The sequence below is a fragment of the Eretmochelys imbricata genome, chromosome 4 (assembly GCF_965152235.1).
Source record: "Eretmochelys imbricata isolate rEreImb1 chromosome 4, rEreImb1.hap1, whole genome shotgun sequence".
In the NCBI taxonomy this organism is placed as follows: domain Eukaryota; kingdom Metazoa; phylum Chordata; order Testudines; family Cheloniidae; genus Eretmochelys; species Eretmochelys imbricata.
Window position 1 is genome coordinate 102,924,272 of NC_135575.1, and position 19,323 is coordinate 102,943,594.

Genomic DNA, 19,323 nt, shown 5'->3' on the forward strand with positions numbered 1-19,323 from the left:
TGGAAATAAAGTTCTCTCACAATAGTTTCATGATTGTGATTACGATTTATATCTGTATTACTGTAGCACCTAGGAACCCTCATCATGGACCATTCCATTATGCTAGTTTCAGCTATGTATTTTTACAATATCTGGATCTAGAGTTGCTGCAGAATAAGTAACTAGAGAGAGAAAGTACTCAAAATAATTGCTTTTAATGGACGACTAATGTGTTAGCACAGTATGTATTTGTAATGTGTTGAACTGGAATTCATTTGCAAATTGGATACAATTAACTTAGGCTTGAATAGAGACTGGGTGTGGCTAAGTCATTATGCAAGGTAACCTATTTCCCCTTGTTTTTTCCTACCCCCCCAGCCTCCCCCAGACGCTCTTGTTAAACCCTGGATTTGTGCTGGAAATGACCCACCTTGATTATCATGCACATTGTAAGGAGAGTGATCACTTTAGATAAGCTATTACCAGCAGGAGAGTGGGGTGGGGGGAGAGAAAACCTTTTGTAGTGGTAAACACCCATTTTTTCATGCTTTGTGTGTATAAAAAGATCTTCTACACTTTCCATAGTATGCATCCGATGAAGTGAGCTTAGCTCACGAAAGCTTATGCTCAAATAAATTGGTTAGTCTCTAAGGTGCCACAAATACTCCTTTTCTTTTAGCACAGTAAGTGACCTAAATACAAGATAGCTAGATTCAATTGCTATTGACAAAATGATTGGCACCACTTAAATGTAATCTGGTCTTAGTGGGTTTTTTTCTTTTTAAGAAAAAAGAGTGCATATTTTTGCACTTATGTCTCACTGAATGGACCAAAAAGAAAAGGAGTACTTGTGGCACCTTAGAGACTAACCAATTTATTTGAGCATGAGCTTTCGTGAGCTACAGCTCACTTCATCACTGTAGCTCACGAAAGCTCATGCTCAAATAAATTGGTTAGTCTCTAAGGTGCCACAAGTACTCCTTTTCTTTTTGCGAATACAGACTAACACGGCTGTTAATCTGAAACCTGAATGGACCAAAGTAATTCTTTTGCTGTTTCTAAATTGCTTAAAAAAAGTGGTGGTTGACAGCTTCAACCTGAAGAATTAATAAATTGTTTCTCTTACTTCTATTGTAAAGCTGTAGTTTTCTTACATGTGATAGCTACTTCGGGATAGTCTAATAACATGAGCTCCAATAACTGGATATCCGGAACAAAGTTATACAAGTTTCCTAAGGTGAAAACATCTAGAAATCCGTCTTTCAGTTGTCCATCTCAAACCAGTGTTTTTGCCAAGTGAATGCTTTATTCTCCCACTTGAACCTGAGCTCTTCTGAAAGATCACTTCTGCCACTCTTACGAAGATAACGAGATAGGAGTCGCTGTTTATCAGCTGATCTTGGAAGATTCTTTTTCCAGAAGCAAAGAAGCTCATAGATCTGATGTGTGAGATTATCAGGGCACTTCAGTCTAACAAGCTGAAGAGTGCTCCGACGGATAGGCAGGTGCAGAGAGAGCAATGATGCATTATCTTCTGAGAGCTCCTCTGCAAGCCAGTACAGCAAGTTATCCCACAGGGCCTCTGTTAGTCAAAATGTAAATGCTTTAAAAGGTGTTATTTAGACTTTTTAAAATAATATTACAAATATATTTTAAAAGATCTATAAAATCATTTATTCCTGATGCCTTCTCCTAGACAAATGTTTAATTTTTAAAAAGATCTCCAAAGCTGAACATACTGTAGACTAGGGGTGAAATCCTGTTCCCATTGAGGTCAGTGGGAGTTTTGCCCCTGACTTAAGCAGAGTTAGAATTTACCCTGTCTATGCCTGTAATTTTACACTCTAGCACAAACTTTGATTATTAACTTCCCTGACTCAGTAATGATCATTATACTTTAATTGTGTAGAGGAAATCAGCAATAAAATGCAGCAGCTCAAATATTTTCTACAACAGACCAGGGAAGAGAACACACCTTCCCGAGGAAAGGGCTGAGGGAAAGCAGGAACTTCTTTGACAACCACCGCCTGAAGGTTCCTCCCAGAGGGCCACGTCACTGGAAGATGCAGGCCACTGCAGAGGTGGAGCAACGAGCGGCAGCAGACCTCTGTGGCAAGAGGGCTGCCACACCATGTTGAGCCATGAGGAGGCACCAGTGATGAGCTGACCCCCTTCACAGGACTATATAAGCTATTTGTTTCCCTGCTAAAGTTTCTCAGTAACCTTTTTTTTTTTTCATTTCCTTTAATATCATTTATTTACATTCTTCTGACCTGACTATGAAAGGGTCAGTTTAATAAATGAAAATATTGGCACCAACTAGGTTAGTGTAACTTAATAAAAATAACTTTAAGAATAACTCCCATCTAGTGCAAAAAATAGCTCTTACCTGATGAATCAGTAGAAATTCTTTTTGTGCTTTGTGGCCGGTTGATTAATTTTTCATGCTACCAAAGAAAAAGTATTTAGGGAGGGAGAATGAACAAATCTGCCTGGGGAGGGGGATATGAGGGTGGAAAACAGTAAATCAACGTTTCAAGCAGAGTGCTGCTTATGCCATTACCACATACTGGGCCAGATTCAAAGCTACTGTAATCAGCATACTCCAAATGAAATAATTGAAGGTATGTCTCTTGCAGCAGCTGACAATGGGCCCACTGTACTTGACAGTATGTCTACACTGCAATCATAAGGTGTGATTTGGAGCTTGTGTAGACATGCCCAATTTAGCTTTAATCTAGCTAGCTAATCCAGAGGTGAAGGTGTGGCAGCATGGGCTTCAGCACTGGCTAGCTACTCAAGTAATTTTCCAGGGTTCTTATGGGCCTCAGTGCCCTGATACTCATGTTATCTAGACCAGCGATTCTCAAACTGTGGGTTGGGACCCCAGGGTAGGTCAGGACCCCATTCTAAGGGGTTTCCAGGGCTGGCTTTACACTTTCTGGGGCCCAGGGCCAAAACCCAAGCCTCACTGCCTGGGGTCGAAGCGGAAGTTTGAGGACTTCAGCCCTGGGTGGCAGGGCACAGGTTACAGGCCCCCTGCCTGGAGCTGAAGCCCTTGGGATTCAGCTTTGGACCCCCGCCACCAGTAGGGGGCTCAGGCTTTGCGCTCCTCTTCCCCCCTCCCCCTCCTGGGGCAGAGGGACTCAGAGGAGGCGGGGAGCTTAGGCTTTGGCCTCCCTCTGGGAGTCATGTAGTAATTTTTGTTAGAACGGGGTCATGGTTCAATGAAGTTTGAGAACCCTGATCTAGATTAAAGGTGTGTGTGTGTGTGTGTGTGTGTGTATATATATATATATATATAGCTTGGGGTATCCTTTATGAACAAGTTGCTGCATTTGTGCAGATGTGCACAGTAGCAGATGTTCTAAGATATGATTCACATTGCCATCTATGTGTCATATGACAAATCTATTATGAAGGGGGGTGTGTGTGTGTGTGTGTGTGTGTGTGTGTGTGTATAACATGAAGGAATGGAGTCTAATTTCAGATACTGAAAGAAACGTGCCTGTGCACCCACATGCACTTGGTACAGGTTGAACTTCTCTAATCTGGCACTTTCTGGTCCAGCAACATCCGTAGTCCAGCATAGGTGCCGACTCTGTGGATGCTCCAGAGCTGGAGCAGCCACGGGTTAAAAATAGTGGGTGCAGATCATCCACCGGCACCAAGCTCCTTGCGAGCCAGTGGCCCTGTGCTTACCAACTCCTCTGCCTCCCTCCCAGCGCTTCCGGAGCACCATAAACAGCTGATTCACGGCGTTCCAGCTCTGGGAGGGAAGGAGAGGATCTGGGGCCAGCGGCCGGGCCCCCAGGGAGGGGGTCATTCTGGGCGCAAAGCCTGGGGGCTGCTGCAGCACTTCCTGCACGTATGGAGACCTGCTGGCACTCTGCATTGACCTCCCGTGGTTCAGCAAATTCTCTAGTTCCAAGGCTGCTGGACTAGAGGTTCAACCTATACATGCAAGTGTCACTGTTTACAAAGATGATGATACCTAGCACATACCTAGAAATTGTTGGCTTATTAATTTCATAGCACAAACTTTAGGAAGGGCACACTCTAATAAACATGTTTTGTGGGTTTCACTGTACATGAGGAAATGTGTGAAACTTCTCAGATGTATAGATTAATCAATAATTCTACCATTGCAGCGACACTTACTCTTTTATTGTCTGGTGCAATATGTAATTTTAACACATTATAAGCAATGGTCTGTATTCTCAATGATAAAGTGCAGTATTTTTTCCTACTGCCCTTGATTCACTGAGTTGGGGAACAGAGCCAAAATATTGCCTGCTTTATTCCCCTTTCCCTGCTCCCTTCTACCTGCTTGGGATGGGGAAATTAGAGGTATGTAGCCCCTACTCTTACCTCCCTCTAACAGCAATATGGGGACTACTAACATGGTGCTGCGTGACTTGGCCTCCACCTGACCTTACGTTAACAACCTTTTGAAAAGAGAGACTTCAAATGTTGTTTAAAAATTGGAAAGAAGGAACTGAGGTCTATGGGTATTGAGTTATGTATTCTAAAAGCCACCACAACCATGAGTTCCCTACTCACCTAAGGTTTAGCCTCAACTCTGAGGCTGATTGCTAGCAGTCCAGAAGGTAGGAATCCTAATGTGGATTTTGTGCATGGCAGTGCAAAACCCAATCAATCTTGTATGCATCTGAGGGCCTAATTCATCATTGTAATACACAAGTTTTACAGCAATGCAACTCCCTTGCAGTCAGTGGAGTTGTACCAATATAAAATGATCATAAAGTGCTAGAAAAATAAAGTATTAAATGAAATGGGATGAGAATCTCTTCCAGAGGGGGCACTGTTCTTCTTTCAAGATGACAATGGTCTTTATTTTTGTCTTGCTCAAATAGGCAGTTATATTTAAACATGGAGTTTAATTTGCTAATGGGGATTTAGAGCTAATGGGGGGGGGGGGGAAGGAGGGGGGGAGAAATCACCTCTTGGAATCACTTGATTGTTTTCTCCTCATATTTACTCCACTTTTACACCCGTGCAGTTAGTCCTGATTTATACCAGTAGACTTGAGTTCAGAAACAGGCCTATTGTTTTCTCTTTGAGTTAAAAGGAAAAAGTTGAGGTAGATGTGACGGGGTATATCTGGCCCTTTGAGGCTCCCCCCTGGAGGCCCCATGGTCCTACCACTCCCTGCCCCAGGAAAGGAGCAGTGAAGGTGGATCCTCCAGGCCTGCCTAGAAAGGCTGCACAGAATCAGCAAATCAGAGCCCAGCTAGCTCAGATAAAAGGAACTGCAAAGCCTGCCTAGATCAGTTCCTGGGTTGGTGCATGCTTGTTTGTTGCTGGTCACAAGAGCTCAAAAAGAGAACTAGTAGATGAATTTTGGTGATATTTGCATTCAGTGAGGAGGAAGAGGCTCTGAGAACTTCAGCACTGAGGTACAGGTGAAGACAAAGGGGCTACATGGGAAAAGGCCCAGAGAATAGTATCAGGTAACCGAAGGAAGCAGTATGTGGCTGCTGTGAGGAGGGTCCCTGGGCCCAAGTCTCCCCACCGGCCACAGGGCAGTGGCCTAAGCCCTGAGAACGGGACAAGTCTCCTTTAGAAGCCCAAGCAAAGAGCTGGAATTAAAGGGCCCAGAAACAGAGCTGAACATCCTGGTGAGGGCCGTCAGGTTGTTGGACTTTCCCTACCCTGGAAGGGGTTCATCCATTTTACACTCTGGCTTGTCTGGAGGGCTGAGCTACTGAAGACCTACCTAGTGAGGTCAACAACCTACAGAGGTGCCTGGGGCAGGAGAGCTTGCAGCATCACATCCAGCTGACAAGAGGTACCCACTAGAGGTGAGTGTCACAGTAGGCAACAAAATTCTTAAATGCAGTTAAAACAAGATAGCTCCATCACTGGGTAGCGCTGCTGAATACCAATGTGATATTCTGTGATATTGTGGCACATAAAAATATAAATGTGAGGAGAATGGTCATGGTTTGGACGACACCATTATTTTTTTAGAAAGTCATTTTTCAGGAATTTTATGTTGAAAAATAAGAAAAAAATGAATATAACACTGGAAAGTCCAAAACGTAACTTAGTTTGCAAACTTCTGCTTAAGATTGGATTTATCAGCAACTTCTTTTGATAATATTTTAACTTATTAAGGCTTGGGATATGGCCAGTTCTCAGTGTCATTCTGACTAAAATTGAGAAAATAGCTAATGCTCAGAGCAGGCAGGGGTACATGGAGTATTTAATTTCCACCATTACTGGTTCTCCCCATAATGGAGGTGCCAAAGAGGTCTGCTGTCAGAAGAGAGAAATTAAGGCCAAGGTTAATTGTGGAGGAAGATACTATTCAGTGTGAAGAAGGGGTTACAAGGTTTGGATCCAACAATTTTTAGGAAGAATGATTTTGACATTTAGAATTCCAATGGTCAGTGTACGTATCAAAGTTATCAAAGAAATCTGCTGAGGGTATGCTTCCTATAATAAGGAAGACTGAAAAGGGGTCTCTGTAGGTTTCTGGCTGGCTGGGTTCCTGTTGAATTAACTATCTAATGCTACTGGAATTTCATTGTATTACATGTATTTTTAATGGTGTATTACGGTGCCTACAGCCTTGGATAAGCATCTCTTTATTATTTTGAATCTAAATAAAATAAGGCCGAGTAATATCTTTAAATAAAAAATACATTAGGTGGGTGTAAAAGAAAGAGCTCTCTCGGAAGTTATAATAATTCAAATTGGTTTGCAGTCCAACTTGGTGAAAATAATTTTGTCCTATGCAATTATTCTCAATGAGCATTAGGGTGAAATCCTAACCCCAGAGAAATCTCTGGAAAAACTACTGGCTTCAGTGAGGCCAGGATTTCACCACTAGGATCTAAAACGCATAAGCTTGTGCATTTCTTGCGGGGGGTGTTTTTTTTAATTGGGGGTGAGGGTTGGGGGACATAACTATTTTTCAAAAAGTTAGCTATAGTTAAAAGTCTCATAATTTAAAAATGACGCGTAATATTAACCTTAAACTTTCAAAAAATATTCTTTTGGGCAGAGATTGCGCAAGAAGCATTCTGGGCAGTAAAGAGCTTCGTGGTTTTTCCCCAAAGTTTTACAGGATGCAGATTGGCCTTAGAGGGAAAACTAGCTCACCACATACTAACTCACTATCATATCACTGTAATTAAACACACTTAAGGGGGAGCTGAATACAAATAACTGAAAATATTGTCAGGTGGGTAAGTAGTGGGTCATTTTAAAAGAGATCCCATTTGTTCATGTCACCAAACAACCAAACTGTCTGCTTAGGGGATATTGTTGGCTGGTATAAAGTGTTGTGGGTCAAAATAATGGTGGCTTCTGTACTGAGATAATTGCTCAGTGTTTTCCTTTATTGTTGCTATTGGTCTTTCACTTTCATGAATATGAAGCTTAATCCACAAACAACATTTAAATTAAATTCAGAGTTTGTGAGAGCAAAGTGGTAATTATTTACAGTTCCAAATAGTAATTATAGAGAAAAATACATGAACTGAGGGGCCAGATTCTCATTTTATTTACACTACTGCAATTCTGGGGTAACTACATTATAGTGGTGGATGTGAGATGTTTTAAGTGTTGTTAAATTTAACATCCTCTAGATGCCAGTGTCATGTCTACATTTGCCTTATGTGAAACATGCTTTGAGAAGAAAAAGTCAAAAGCCTGTGGTTAAAGAATAAGCAGTTATGGTATAGAAGGAATGCTCATTATTGTAAACTGGATATTTTTTAGCTTAGATACACTGATCTAAGTGTAAGAAGAGTTATGGTCATTTTAACAAACTATATTTTGTTGTAGTAGATTGCAATGCATTTTATTTGTCTAACTGGAAGAAAATTGGCCCTTTATTATCCCATAAAGGCGAAAAGCCAGTGTTGTTAGGACTGATCCTGGATCTCAAAGAGGAAAGTTTTAGCAGAATTTGGGGGATGGGTGCACGTGTGGATTTAAGAATATATAAGCCCCTCCATTTTCCGTTAAAACTGATTTTTTACTGAAAAATTCTTGAGCTTTTAAAGAAAGTATTCCATTTTTTTATTTTTCACCCTACTTTAGTATCATTCAAATATATAAAAATATTAGGAAAATGCAATACATTGTATAATGTATATATTACAATAATGCATTAGTCTGTGTATATACAAAGCTGCCTGTTGAAGTAAGGCTATGTATTAGTCTAGAAGATACACACAACAAACTGGTTTCAGAGTAGCAGCCGTGTTAGTCTGTATTCGCAAAAAGAAAAGGAGTACTTGTGGCACCTTAGAGACTAACAAATTTATTTGAGCATAAACTTTCGTGAGCTACAGCTCACGAAAGTTTATGCTCAAATAAATTTGTTAGTCTCTAAAGCTTATGCTCAAATAAATTTGTTAGTCTCTAAGGTGCCACAAGTACACAACAAACACGCATGCTCACAAGCTCTGAAGTATGTGTGCATCTGAACGTACTAGCAGTGGTGAGCTGGAGCCGGTTCGCAAGAACTGGTGGTTAAATTTAGAAGTCCTTTTAGAACTGGTTGTTCCGCGTGGGACAACCGGTTCTAAAAGGGCTTCTAAATTTAACAACGGGCCAAAAGTGGCACCTTAGGCGCCGACTCCATGGGTGCTCCAGGGCTGGAGAACCCAAGGGGAAAATTTGGTGGGTGCAGAGCACCCACTGGCAGCTCCCCACCCCGGCCCCAGCTCACCTCCACTCCATCTCTGCCTCCTCCCTGAATGCGCCACCTCGCTCTGCTTCTCAACCCCACCCCCCCGCCGGCTTCCCGCAAATCAGCTGTTCGTGTGGGAAGCCGGGGCAGGCTGAGAAGCAGGCGGCAGCTTTGCACTCAGGCCCAGGGAGGCGGAGGTGAGCTGGGGTGGGAGGGGGGCAAGGAGGGCCACCCGCGCCACAGCAGGTAATCTGGGGGGGGCTGCACGCAGGGGAACCACTTCCCGCCCCAGCTCACCTCCGCCACCCTCGGACTGAGCGGGAAGCCACCGCCTGCTTCTCAGCCCTCCCAGGCTTCCTGCCGAACAGCTGATTTGCGGGAAGCTGGGAGGGGGCGTGGAGAAGCAGAGCAGGGTGGTGCGTTCAGGGGAGGAGCGGAGGTGAGGTGAGCTGGGGCCGGGTGCGGGGTGGGGAGCTGCTGGTGGGTGCTCTGCACCCACCAAATTTTCCTCGTGGGTGCTCCAGCTCCGGAGCACCCACGGAGTCAGCGCCTAAGGTGCCACTCGTGATGTGATCAGTGGGGGAAGTGGCCACTCCCCCTACTCCCTCCCCCCCCCCAAGCTATGCTCCCCCAACCCTAGGAGCCAGAGGGACCTGCCGGATGCTTCCTGGGAGCTGCCCCAGGTAAGCACCTCCGGGACTCCCCACCTCAGCCCCCGGCAGGTCCCTCTGGCTCTTAGGGGTGGGGTGGGCACCCACTATGGTGGCCCATGAGACCATCCTGCCTGGTTCTGGGGGCAGTCGGGGGACAGGGGAGGGGGGTGGATGGGGCAGGGGCCCTGGTGGGGGCCTCAAGGAACGCGGGGGGTTGAATGGGGCAGGAGTCCCGGGGGGGCGGGGATGGGCAATGACCCCCTCGTGGGGTGAGGAGGGAATCGGTTGTTAAGATTTTGGCAGCTCATCACTGCGTACTGGTGAATCTCACACCCACTATGTAAACATTTCAAGCTGTTAGCAGATAATGGTTTAAAGGTTTGACACACTAAAATTGGAAGAAAACAAAAATCTGTATCAGAATATGTTTCAGAACACAAGGAAGCATTTGAAAGTTTTAAAAACAAAAACAGGAGAAAAGGATTAAATTAAGTGTATGCACTGCAAATGGTGTGGCCCAATTATTAAATGCAAACATTTATTTAAATGTTTTTAAATAATAAAAAACAGAAAATGTTCTAAGTGCATTAAGTGCATTAACTCGGCGGAGTGCTTCCACAGTACCGAGGCTAGAGTCGACTTCCGGAGCATTGCACTCTGGATAGCTATCCCACAGTTCCCGCAGTCTCCGCTGCCCATTGGAATTCTGGGTTGAGATCCCAATGCCTGATGGGGCTAAAACATTGTCGCGGGTGGTTCTGGGTACATATCGTCAGGCCCCCGTTCCCTCCCTCCCTCCGTGAAAGCAAGGGCAGACAATCGTTTCGTGCCTTTTTTCCTGAGTTACCTGTGCAGACGCCGTACCACGGCAAGCATGGAGCCCGCTCAGGTAACCATCACCCTATGTCTCCTGGGTGCTGGCAGATGCGGTACTGCATTGCTACACAGTAGCAGCAACCCATTGCCTTCTGGCAGCAGACGGTGCAATATGACTGGTAGCCGTCATCGTCATGTCCGAGGTGCTCCTGGCCACATCGGCCAGGAGCGCCTGGGCAGACATGGGCACAGGGACTAAATTTGGAGTGACTTGACCAGGTCATTCTCTTTAGTCCTGCAGTCAGTCCTATTGAACCGTCTTATGGTGAGCAGGCAGGCGATACAGATTGCTAGCAGTCGTACTGTACCATCTTCTGCCGGGCAGGCAAGAGATGAGGATGGATAGCAGTCATATTGCACCATCTTCTGCCGGGCAGGCAAGAGATATGGATGGCATGCAGTCCTTCTGCACCGTCTGCTGCCAGCCAAAGATGTAAAAGACAGATGGAGTGGATCAAAACAAGAAATAGATCAGATTTGTTTTGTACTCATTTGCTTCCCCCCTCTCCCCCGTCTAGGGGACTGATTCCTCTAGGTCACACTGCAGTCACTCACAGAGAAGGTGCAGCGAGGTAAATCTAGCCATGTATCAATCAGAGGCCAGACTAACCTCCTTGTTCCAATAAGAACAATAACTTAGGTGCACCATTTCTTATTGGAACCCTCTGTGAAGTCCTGCCTGAAATACTCCATGATGTAAAGCCACCCCCTTTGTTGATTTTAGCTCCCTGAAGCCAACCCTGTAAGCCATGTCATCAGTTGCCCCTCCCTCCGTCAGAGCAACAGCAGGCAATAGTTCTGCGCCTTTTTTCTGTGCGGACGCCATACCAAGGCAAGCATGGAGGCCGCTCAGCTCACTTTGGCAATTAGGAGCACATTAAACACCACACGCATTATCCAGCAGTACATGCAGCACCAGAACCTGGCAGAGCGATACCGGGCGAGGAGGCGACGTCAGCGTGGTCACGTGAGTGATCAGGACATGGACACAGATTTCTCTGAAAGCATGGGCCCTGCCAATGCATGCATCATGGTGCTAATGGGGCAGGTTCATGCTGTGGAACGCCAATTCTGGTCTCGGGAAACAAGCACGGACTGGTGGGACCGCATAGTGTTGCAGGTCTGGGACGATTCCCAGTGGCTGCGAAACTTTCGCATGCGTAAGGGCACTTTCATGGAACTTTGTGACTTGCTTTCCCCTGCCCTGAAGCGCATGAATACCAAGATGAGAGCAGCCCTCACAGTTGAGAAGCGAGTGGCAATAGCCCTGTGGAAGCTTACAACGCCAGACAGCTACCGGTCAGTTGGGAATCAATTTGGAGTGGGCAAATCTACTGTTGGGGCTGCTGTGATGCAAGTAGCCCACACAATCAAAGATCTGCTGATACCAAGGGTAGTGACCCTGGGAAATGTGCAGGTCATAGTGGATGGCTTTGCTGCAATGGGATTCCCTAACTGTGGTGGGGCCATAGACGGAACCCATATCCCTATCTTGGCACCGGAGCACCAAGCCGCCGAGTACATAAACCGCAAGGGGTACTTTTCAATAGTGCTGCAAGCCCTGGTGGATCACAAGGGATGTTTCACCAACATCAACGTGGGATGGCCGGGAAAAGTACATGACGCTCGCATCTTCAGGAACTCTGGTCTGTTTCAAAAGCTGCAGGAAGGGACTTTATTCCCAGACCAGAAAATAACTGTTGGGGACGTTGAAATGCCTATATGTATCCTTGGGGACCCTACCCCTTAATGCCATGGCTCATGAAGCTGTACACAGGCAGCCTGGACAGTAGTCAGGAGCTGTTCAACTACAGGCTGAGCCAGTGCAGAATGGTGGTAGAATGTGCATTTGGACGTTTAAAGGTGCGCTGGTGCAGTTTACTGACTCGTTTAGACCTCAGCAAAACCAATATTCCCACTGTTATTACTGCTTGCTGTGTGCTCCACAATATCTGTGAGAGTAAGGGGGAGACGTTTATGGTGGGGTGGGAGGTTGAGGCAAATTGCCTGGCTGCTGGTTACGGTTAGAAGAGCACAGGAGGGCGTGGTGAAAACCAGTTTCATGACTGGCCAGGCTACGGTGTGAAAGTTCTCTTTGTTTCTCCTTGATGAAACCCCCCGCCCCTTGGTTCACTCTGCTTCCCTGCAAGCTAACCACCCTCCCCTCCTCCCTTTAATCATTGCTTGCAGAGGCAATAAAGTCATTGTTGCTTCACATTAATGCATTCATCACACAAATAGGGGGATGACTATCAAGGTAGCCTAGGAGGGGTGGTGGAGGAGGGAAGGAAAATGCCACAAGGCACTTTAAAAGTTTACAACTTTAAAATTTATTGAATGCCAGCCTTCTTTTTTTTTGGCAATCCTCTGTGGTGGAGTGGCTGGTTGGCTGGTGGCCCCCCCACTGCGTTCTTGGGCGTCTGGGTGTGGAGGCTATGGAACTTGGGGAGGAGGGCGGTTGGTTACACAGGGGCTGTAGTGGCAGTCTGTGCTCCAGCTGCCTTTGCTGCAGCTCAACCGTACACTGGAGCATACTGGTTTGGTCCTCCAGCAGCCTCAGCATTGAATCCTGCCTCCTCTCATCATGCTGCCGCCACATTTGAGCTTCAGCCCTCTCTTCAGCCCACCACCTCTTCTCCCGGTCATTTTGTGCTTTCCTGCACTCTGACATTATTTGCCTCCATGCATTTGTCTGTGCTCTGTCAGTGTGGAAGGACAGCATGAGCTCAGAGAACATTTCATCACGAGTGCGTTTTTTTTCTTTCTAATCTTCACTAGCCTCTGGGAAGGAGAAGATCCTGTGATCATTGAAACACATGTAGCTGGTGGAGGAAAAAAAAAAGGGACAGTGGTATTTAAAAAGACACTATTATAAAACAGTGGCTACAGTCTTTCAGGGTAAACCTTGCTGTTAACATTACATACATAGCACATGTGCTTTTGTTACAAGGTCACATTTTGCCTCCCCCCACCGCGTGGCTACCCCCTCAACCCTCCCCCCTCCCTGTGGCTAACAGCGGGGAACATTTCTGTTCAGCCACAGGCAAACAGCTCAGCAGGAACGGGCTCCTCTGAATGTCCCCTGAAGAAAAGCACCCTATTTCAATCAGGAGACCATGAATGATATCTCACTCTCCTGAGGATAACACAGAGAGATGTTGTTTGAACACCAGCAAACATACACTGCAATGCTTTGTTGTACAATGATTCCCGAGTACATGTTACTGGCCTGGAGTCGTGAAGTGTCCTACCATGAAGGATGCAATAAGGCTGCCCTCCCCAGAAACCTTTTGCAAAGGCTTTGGGAGAGAGCCGCGAATGCCAGGGCAAATTAATCCTTTCACATGCTTGCTTTTAAACCATGTATAGTATTTTAAAAGGTACACTTACCGGAGGTCCCTTCTCCGTCTGCCGGGTCCAGGAGGCAGTCTTGGATGGATTCGGGGGGTACTGGCTCCAGGTCCAGGGTGAGAGAGAGTTCCTGGCTGTCGGGAAAACCGGTTTCTCCGCTTGCTTGCTGTGAGCTATCTACAACCTCATCATCATCATCTTCTTTGTCCCCAAAACCTGCTTCCGTGTTGCCTCCATCTCCATTGAAGGAGTCAAACAACACGGCTGGGGTAGTGGTGGCTGAACCCCCTAAAATGGCATGCAGCTCCTCATAGAAGCGGCATTTTTGGGGCTCTGACCTGGAGCGGCCGTTCGCCCCTCTGGTTTTCTGGTAGGCTTGCCTCAGCTCCTTAAGTTTCACGCGGCACTGCTTCGGATCCCTGTTATGGCCTCTGTCCTTCATGCCCTGGGAGATTTTGACAAAGGTTTTGGCATTTCAAAAACTGGAACGGAGTTCTGATAGCACAGATTTTTCTCCCCATACAGCGATCAGAGCCCGTACCTCCCGTTCGGTCCATGCTGGAGCTCTTTTGCGATTCTGGGACTCCATCATGGTCACCTCTGCTGATGAGCTCTGCATGGTCACCTGCAGCTTGCCACGCTGGCCAAACAGGAAATGAGATTCAAAAGTTCGCGTTTTTTTTCCTGTCTACCTGGCCAGTGCATCTGAGTTGAGAGTGCTGTCCAGAGCGGTCACAATGGAGCACTCTGGGATAGCTCCCGGAGGCCAATACTGTCGAATTGTGTCCACAGTACCCCAAATTCGACCCGGCAAGGCTGATTTAAGCACTAATCCACTTGTCGGGTGGACTATGGAAATCTATTTTAAGACCCCTTTAAGTCGAACTAAAGGGCTTCATTGTGTGGACGGGTGCAGGTTTACATCGATTTAACGCTGCTAAATTCGACCTAAAGTCCTAGTGTAGACCAGGGCTAAGTCTTATACAATGTGAACTAGCCAAGGGAAACAAGAACCCCTCTGCCTTCAAAGAAAAGAATGAATTCCCTTCCTAAAGACAGCTAGCTGAGTGAACTCCAAATTAGATACAGCTGTGCCCAAGGGGTGAGGCTCTGATTCTGAAGTGCTGTTAAGTGATACGATAAGTGACTTACTTTCCTGTCTGTCTTCTACAGATAGACTCTCCTTTTCACCATCTGAGAGGGAAGAGGTTTTTTTGGTTTTGGTACTGAAAAGCTTACTAATTTTAATTGCTTTGCAAAATTGAATTATCGTAAGATCAGGAACTATGGCTGGCGTAACTCTGCTCCCATTGAAGCTGGTGGGAGCAGTATAGGGCTAATGCTGAATGCTTCTGAAAATCTCATCCTAAAGCAAAGGAAGTACAAAGTACTAATAGTTTAAAACAACATTCTGTATTGACTACTAGTGTGACTCTTGTTCCCAATCAACCAAAGAGGGAAGAAAGATGCATCTTGAAAGCAAAAATAAACTCCACGTATATAATAGTGCTAAGGGCTTTAATACTTAATGCATGCTAAAAGGACAGACCCTTTCAGAGGGGCTATGACAACCGGAATAGTAGTCTACAAATAGACTGGGCTGTATTGTTATCCCTATACCAATACCATGCACACACTCTGCGTTATCAATATGCCAGAGATGAACAGTACTGAGTAGAATGAGCATTGTGTTTACTGTGCCTGTGAGATACATGGTAGTATAACCACTGTACAGGATTAACGTAAACCTCATAGAACTGGGTAGAGAAAAAACAATGTGGCTTCAGTGTATCTGATAAACAGAAGTGGGTTACATATTCTGAAGAAACAATGCTGGAGAAGTGTATTATATACTTACTGTAATATGGCAAGTGTGTAATATAGGCAGGAAGTTAATTGTGCATGGGGGGAAGTAACTGATTAAATTTCCTGATGAAATGACATAATTTTATTCTCTGCACACTAATGTGATAAGGGTATTGTAACTGCTTCATTAAGTACATCAAACACTGTGTATTAACATCACATGGAATTTGAAATTGCCTGCAGTAAGTTATCAACATTGCTATTGTAAGTGCATTTGTAAGCATATGAAATTGTATGGCGGGCCATGAATGCTCACACAATTGGGGTTGGGGTGCAGGAGGAAGTGAGGACTCTGGAGTGGGGCCAGAAATGAGGGGGCTGGGTGGGGATGGGAGGTGAGAGCTCTGGGTTGGGGCTGCGGGTGAGGGGTTTGGGGTGTAGGAGCATGCTCTGGGCTGGGACCAAGGGGTTTGGAGGGCAGGAGGGGAATCAGGGCTGGGGCAGGAGGTTGGGGGCGGGGGGGTGGCTCAGGGGTGCAGGCTCCAGGCAGGGCTTTCCTCAAGCAGCTCCTGGAAGCAGTGGCATGTCGCCACTCCGGCTCCTACATGGAGGTGCAGCCAGGCGGCTCTTTTGTGTGCTGCCCCTTCCGCAGGCACCGCCCCTGCAGCTCCCGTTAGCCGTGGTTCCTGGCTAATGGGAACTGGTGGGGGCAGCACCTAGGGCGGGGGCAGTGGGCGGAGCAGAACCCCCTTGCTGCCCCTAGGTGTAGGAGCTGGAGGGGGGACATGCCACTGCTTCCAGGAGCTGTGCAGAGTGGCCCCCAACCCTACTCCTCAGCTGGAGTGCCAGAGCAGGGCAAGCCCCAGACCCTGCTCCCCAGTGGGAGCTCGAGGGCCGCATTAAAACAGCTGGCGGGCTGTAGTTTGCCCACCCCTGACTTATATGCATACCTATCCTTGCTTGTCTAGTTTTACTTGTTTTATTAAGATGCTTTTGTTCTTTAGAAGCCAAAATCAATGGGAAGGACCTCTATATAATTAAAATTTGTGGATCACACCACTGAGCTTAAAAATTAGGATGAACGTTTTATAACAACTTGGCCTACAGACCTTTTTGCCATGTTAGTAATTGTAGATCAGGTTATAAAGCACCTTAGCTAATCAAAATCTTCCTTTTAGCTACTAGAATATTAAACTGAATAATCCATATTATCAGACTCATGGAACCCTTGTCCTTTGCTATGCCATTCTGTTTTTGACTCTGTCGCCCTCACTTCCAATGGCATGAGTCAAACTGTGCACTCTCGACCTGTGCCCACTGACTTCCCTGTAAGCTCTTCTGGGCAGGGGCTGAATCTTTTTTTTTAATGTATTTTGTTAAATGCCTAGCAGAATTTTTGGTGCTATAAAATAACAAATCATCCTAGCTTTGCTATGCTATCCCAAATCACATATAAAGATCAAAGAATTATGACACAAATTGATAAAAAATACAAAAATGATTGGCTTTCATTGTAAGCCAGATTCTGACTTTCAGTCAAAACAAAGTGGAAGTGGAACTGGTGCTTACTCAAATTCAGCATTGCACAAACTATTGCAAGAGTGTTTCTTTCTTTGGCTCATATCTCTTTGTAGCAGACTCTTGGATGGGGTGTTAGCAGGGACTGAATCCAGAATCCAACAATCAAAATATAAGTCCTGTACTGCTTGAACTAAACCTATTAGCTGGAAATAGCAGCAGCCTCAAACTTCACATTGACAAGCCAGTAAAGGAGGACAAAAACTCTTTGGATTATACTTCCCCCATGCTTGGGACTATGAATCCCAAATGTCTACAGTTCATAGCAGTGGAATTCCCCATATGGAACATAAACTCATAAACCACTCACATTGACCAGCCAAAAAGAAAGGACAAAGGCCTGGTTTACACTACAAAGTTAGATCAATGTAAGCTGCCTTGTGTTGACCTACTTGTGCATGTGTCTACGCTTACATTTGTTTCCCACCAATGTAAGTACGCAGTTATGGCAACCTACTAACCCTGAGTAGCACTGATGATCGATGTACTGAGGTTGACGCAGCACAAGTGTACACACTGTTAACTATGTTGACCGTAACAGTCCTCCAGCAGCTGTCCCACAATACCCAACACTGATTGCTCTGGTCTCTATTGTAAACTCCTCTGCCCAGGGATTACATAGACTGGAAGGCCCCCTCCCATTTAAAGCCCCGCACATTTTTTAAGTGCCTTTTCCTAAGTGCACAGCTTGGTGAGCACACCTAACAACTCTCCATTGTTTCATGTAATTTCCCAACCCTCCGTGTTGGCTACATGCCCCAGCTTGGAGTAGACAGGAGATATTGGATCTTTTGTGCCTTTGGGGAGAAGAGACTGAGCAAGCACAGCTCTGGACCAGCCATAATAATGCTGACATCTATAAGCAGATCTCCTGGGGGATGCAGAAGAAGGGATATGACAGGGACCAGTAGCAGTGCTGTGTGTAAGTGAAGGAACTGAGGCATGCATGCCAGAAAGCCAAGGAGGCCTTTTGTCAATGCAGTGCCAAGCTGCAGACCTGCCACTTTTATAAAGATGTATGTCAGACTTGGTGGAGACCCTACCACCACCCTGCATGCCACTCTGGATTGTTTCACTAAGCTTATTACCGAATAAAATTCTATTATTTGGAACATAATTAATCTTTATTAGTTCACAACATATGTTGCAGAGTGCCTACCAATTCTGAAGGCACCCACTTGTTGCTGTACAGTGTGACACATCTCATGGGATCAGTGACAAACACACTGTAATAACCATAAATCAAGCACCACACAATTCCTAACAGGCTCCCAAACAGCCAGGCCAGATACAGTACAGTGCACAACACACTATTGTGGTTCACTGTTAAAGTAAGAGCTCCTTCAATGCTTCCCTAAGCTGCATAGTTCTGCATTGAATTCTTCTCATATCTTTTGTGTCTGGCTGTTCAAACTTAGCAGATAGCCACTTTCCCCCTTTGCTTCACACATATTATGCAGCACACAGCAGGTATCTATAACCATTGGGCTATTTTTCTCACACGGATCAAATCTTATGAGTAAACGATGCCAGCAGCCTTTCAATCTACCAAAAGCACATTCAACTCTCATTCTGCACCTCCTAAGTTTGTAGCTGAATCTTTTCTTGCTGCTTTCAAGGTGGCCTGTGTACAACTTCATGAGTCAGGAGAGCAAGAGGTAGACTGGGTCTCCCAAAATCACTATTGAGTGACATTTCAACATTTGCTAATAATCATCTGGTAGTTGGAGGGGGGGTGGGGAAGTCCCTGCTTGTAGCTTTTTGTGTTCTTAAAGATACAAGTGTCATGCACTTTCTGTGACCACTTCACCAGGGATGCATCACCAACATCAGGGTGATCCACCAATGTTTGCATAACCATAGAAAAGTAGCCCTTTCTGTTGATGTACTCTGTAGCAAGGTGGTCTGGTGCCAAAATATAGGGATATGCGTGCCATCTGTCACTCCACTACAGTTTGTTGAAAATCCATCCAGTATCCATCCAAGGTTTTTCGCCTTCCTCTGTAGCATGGGGCACAGGTCACTTGCTGGAGGATTCTCTGCTTCTTGAAGTCTTTAAACTACGATTTGAGGTCTTTAATAGCACAGATATAGGTGTGAGGTTTTTTGCAGGAGTGGTGGGTGAAATTCTGTGGCCTGCGTTGTGCAGGAGGTCAGACTAGATGATCATAATGGTCCCTTCTGACCTAAATATCTATGAATCTATGAATCTCCTGCATGTTGCTGAGAGTCAGTCCTGCCTAGCAGAGTTGATTTAACGGCCCTGCATACTTTCATGACAAGAGCCCCACAGTGTTTTTTCCAACTCCAAACTGATTACTATCAGTCAGTGGGTAACTGGGCATTACAAGTTTCCATAGTGCAATCACCACCATTGATCCACTATTAGTGAAGCTCTCATTCTGGTGT

At 45.6% G+C, this 19,323-nt stretch overlaps 1 protein-coding gene across 1 annotated transcript in view; it reads right to left on the reverse strand.

Moving 5' to 3' along the window:
• Nucleotides 1–1,241: 1,241 nt before the first annotated feature.
• The window catches only part of DTHD1 (death domain containing 1), a 41,997-nt gene continuing 23,915 nt past the window's right edge, over nt 1,242–19,323 (reverse strand). Inside the window, exons 9-10 of the mRNA XM_077816172.1 lie at nt 2,369–2,426; nt 1,242–1,561 (exon numbers count right to left, since the gene is read on the reverse strand). Coding sequence (XP_077672298.1) covers nt 1,242–1,561; nt 2,369–2,426 — 378 coding nt within the window. The remainder of the gene's footprint in view (nt 1,562–2,368; nt 2,427–19,323) is intronic.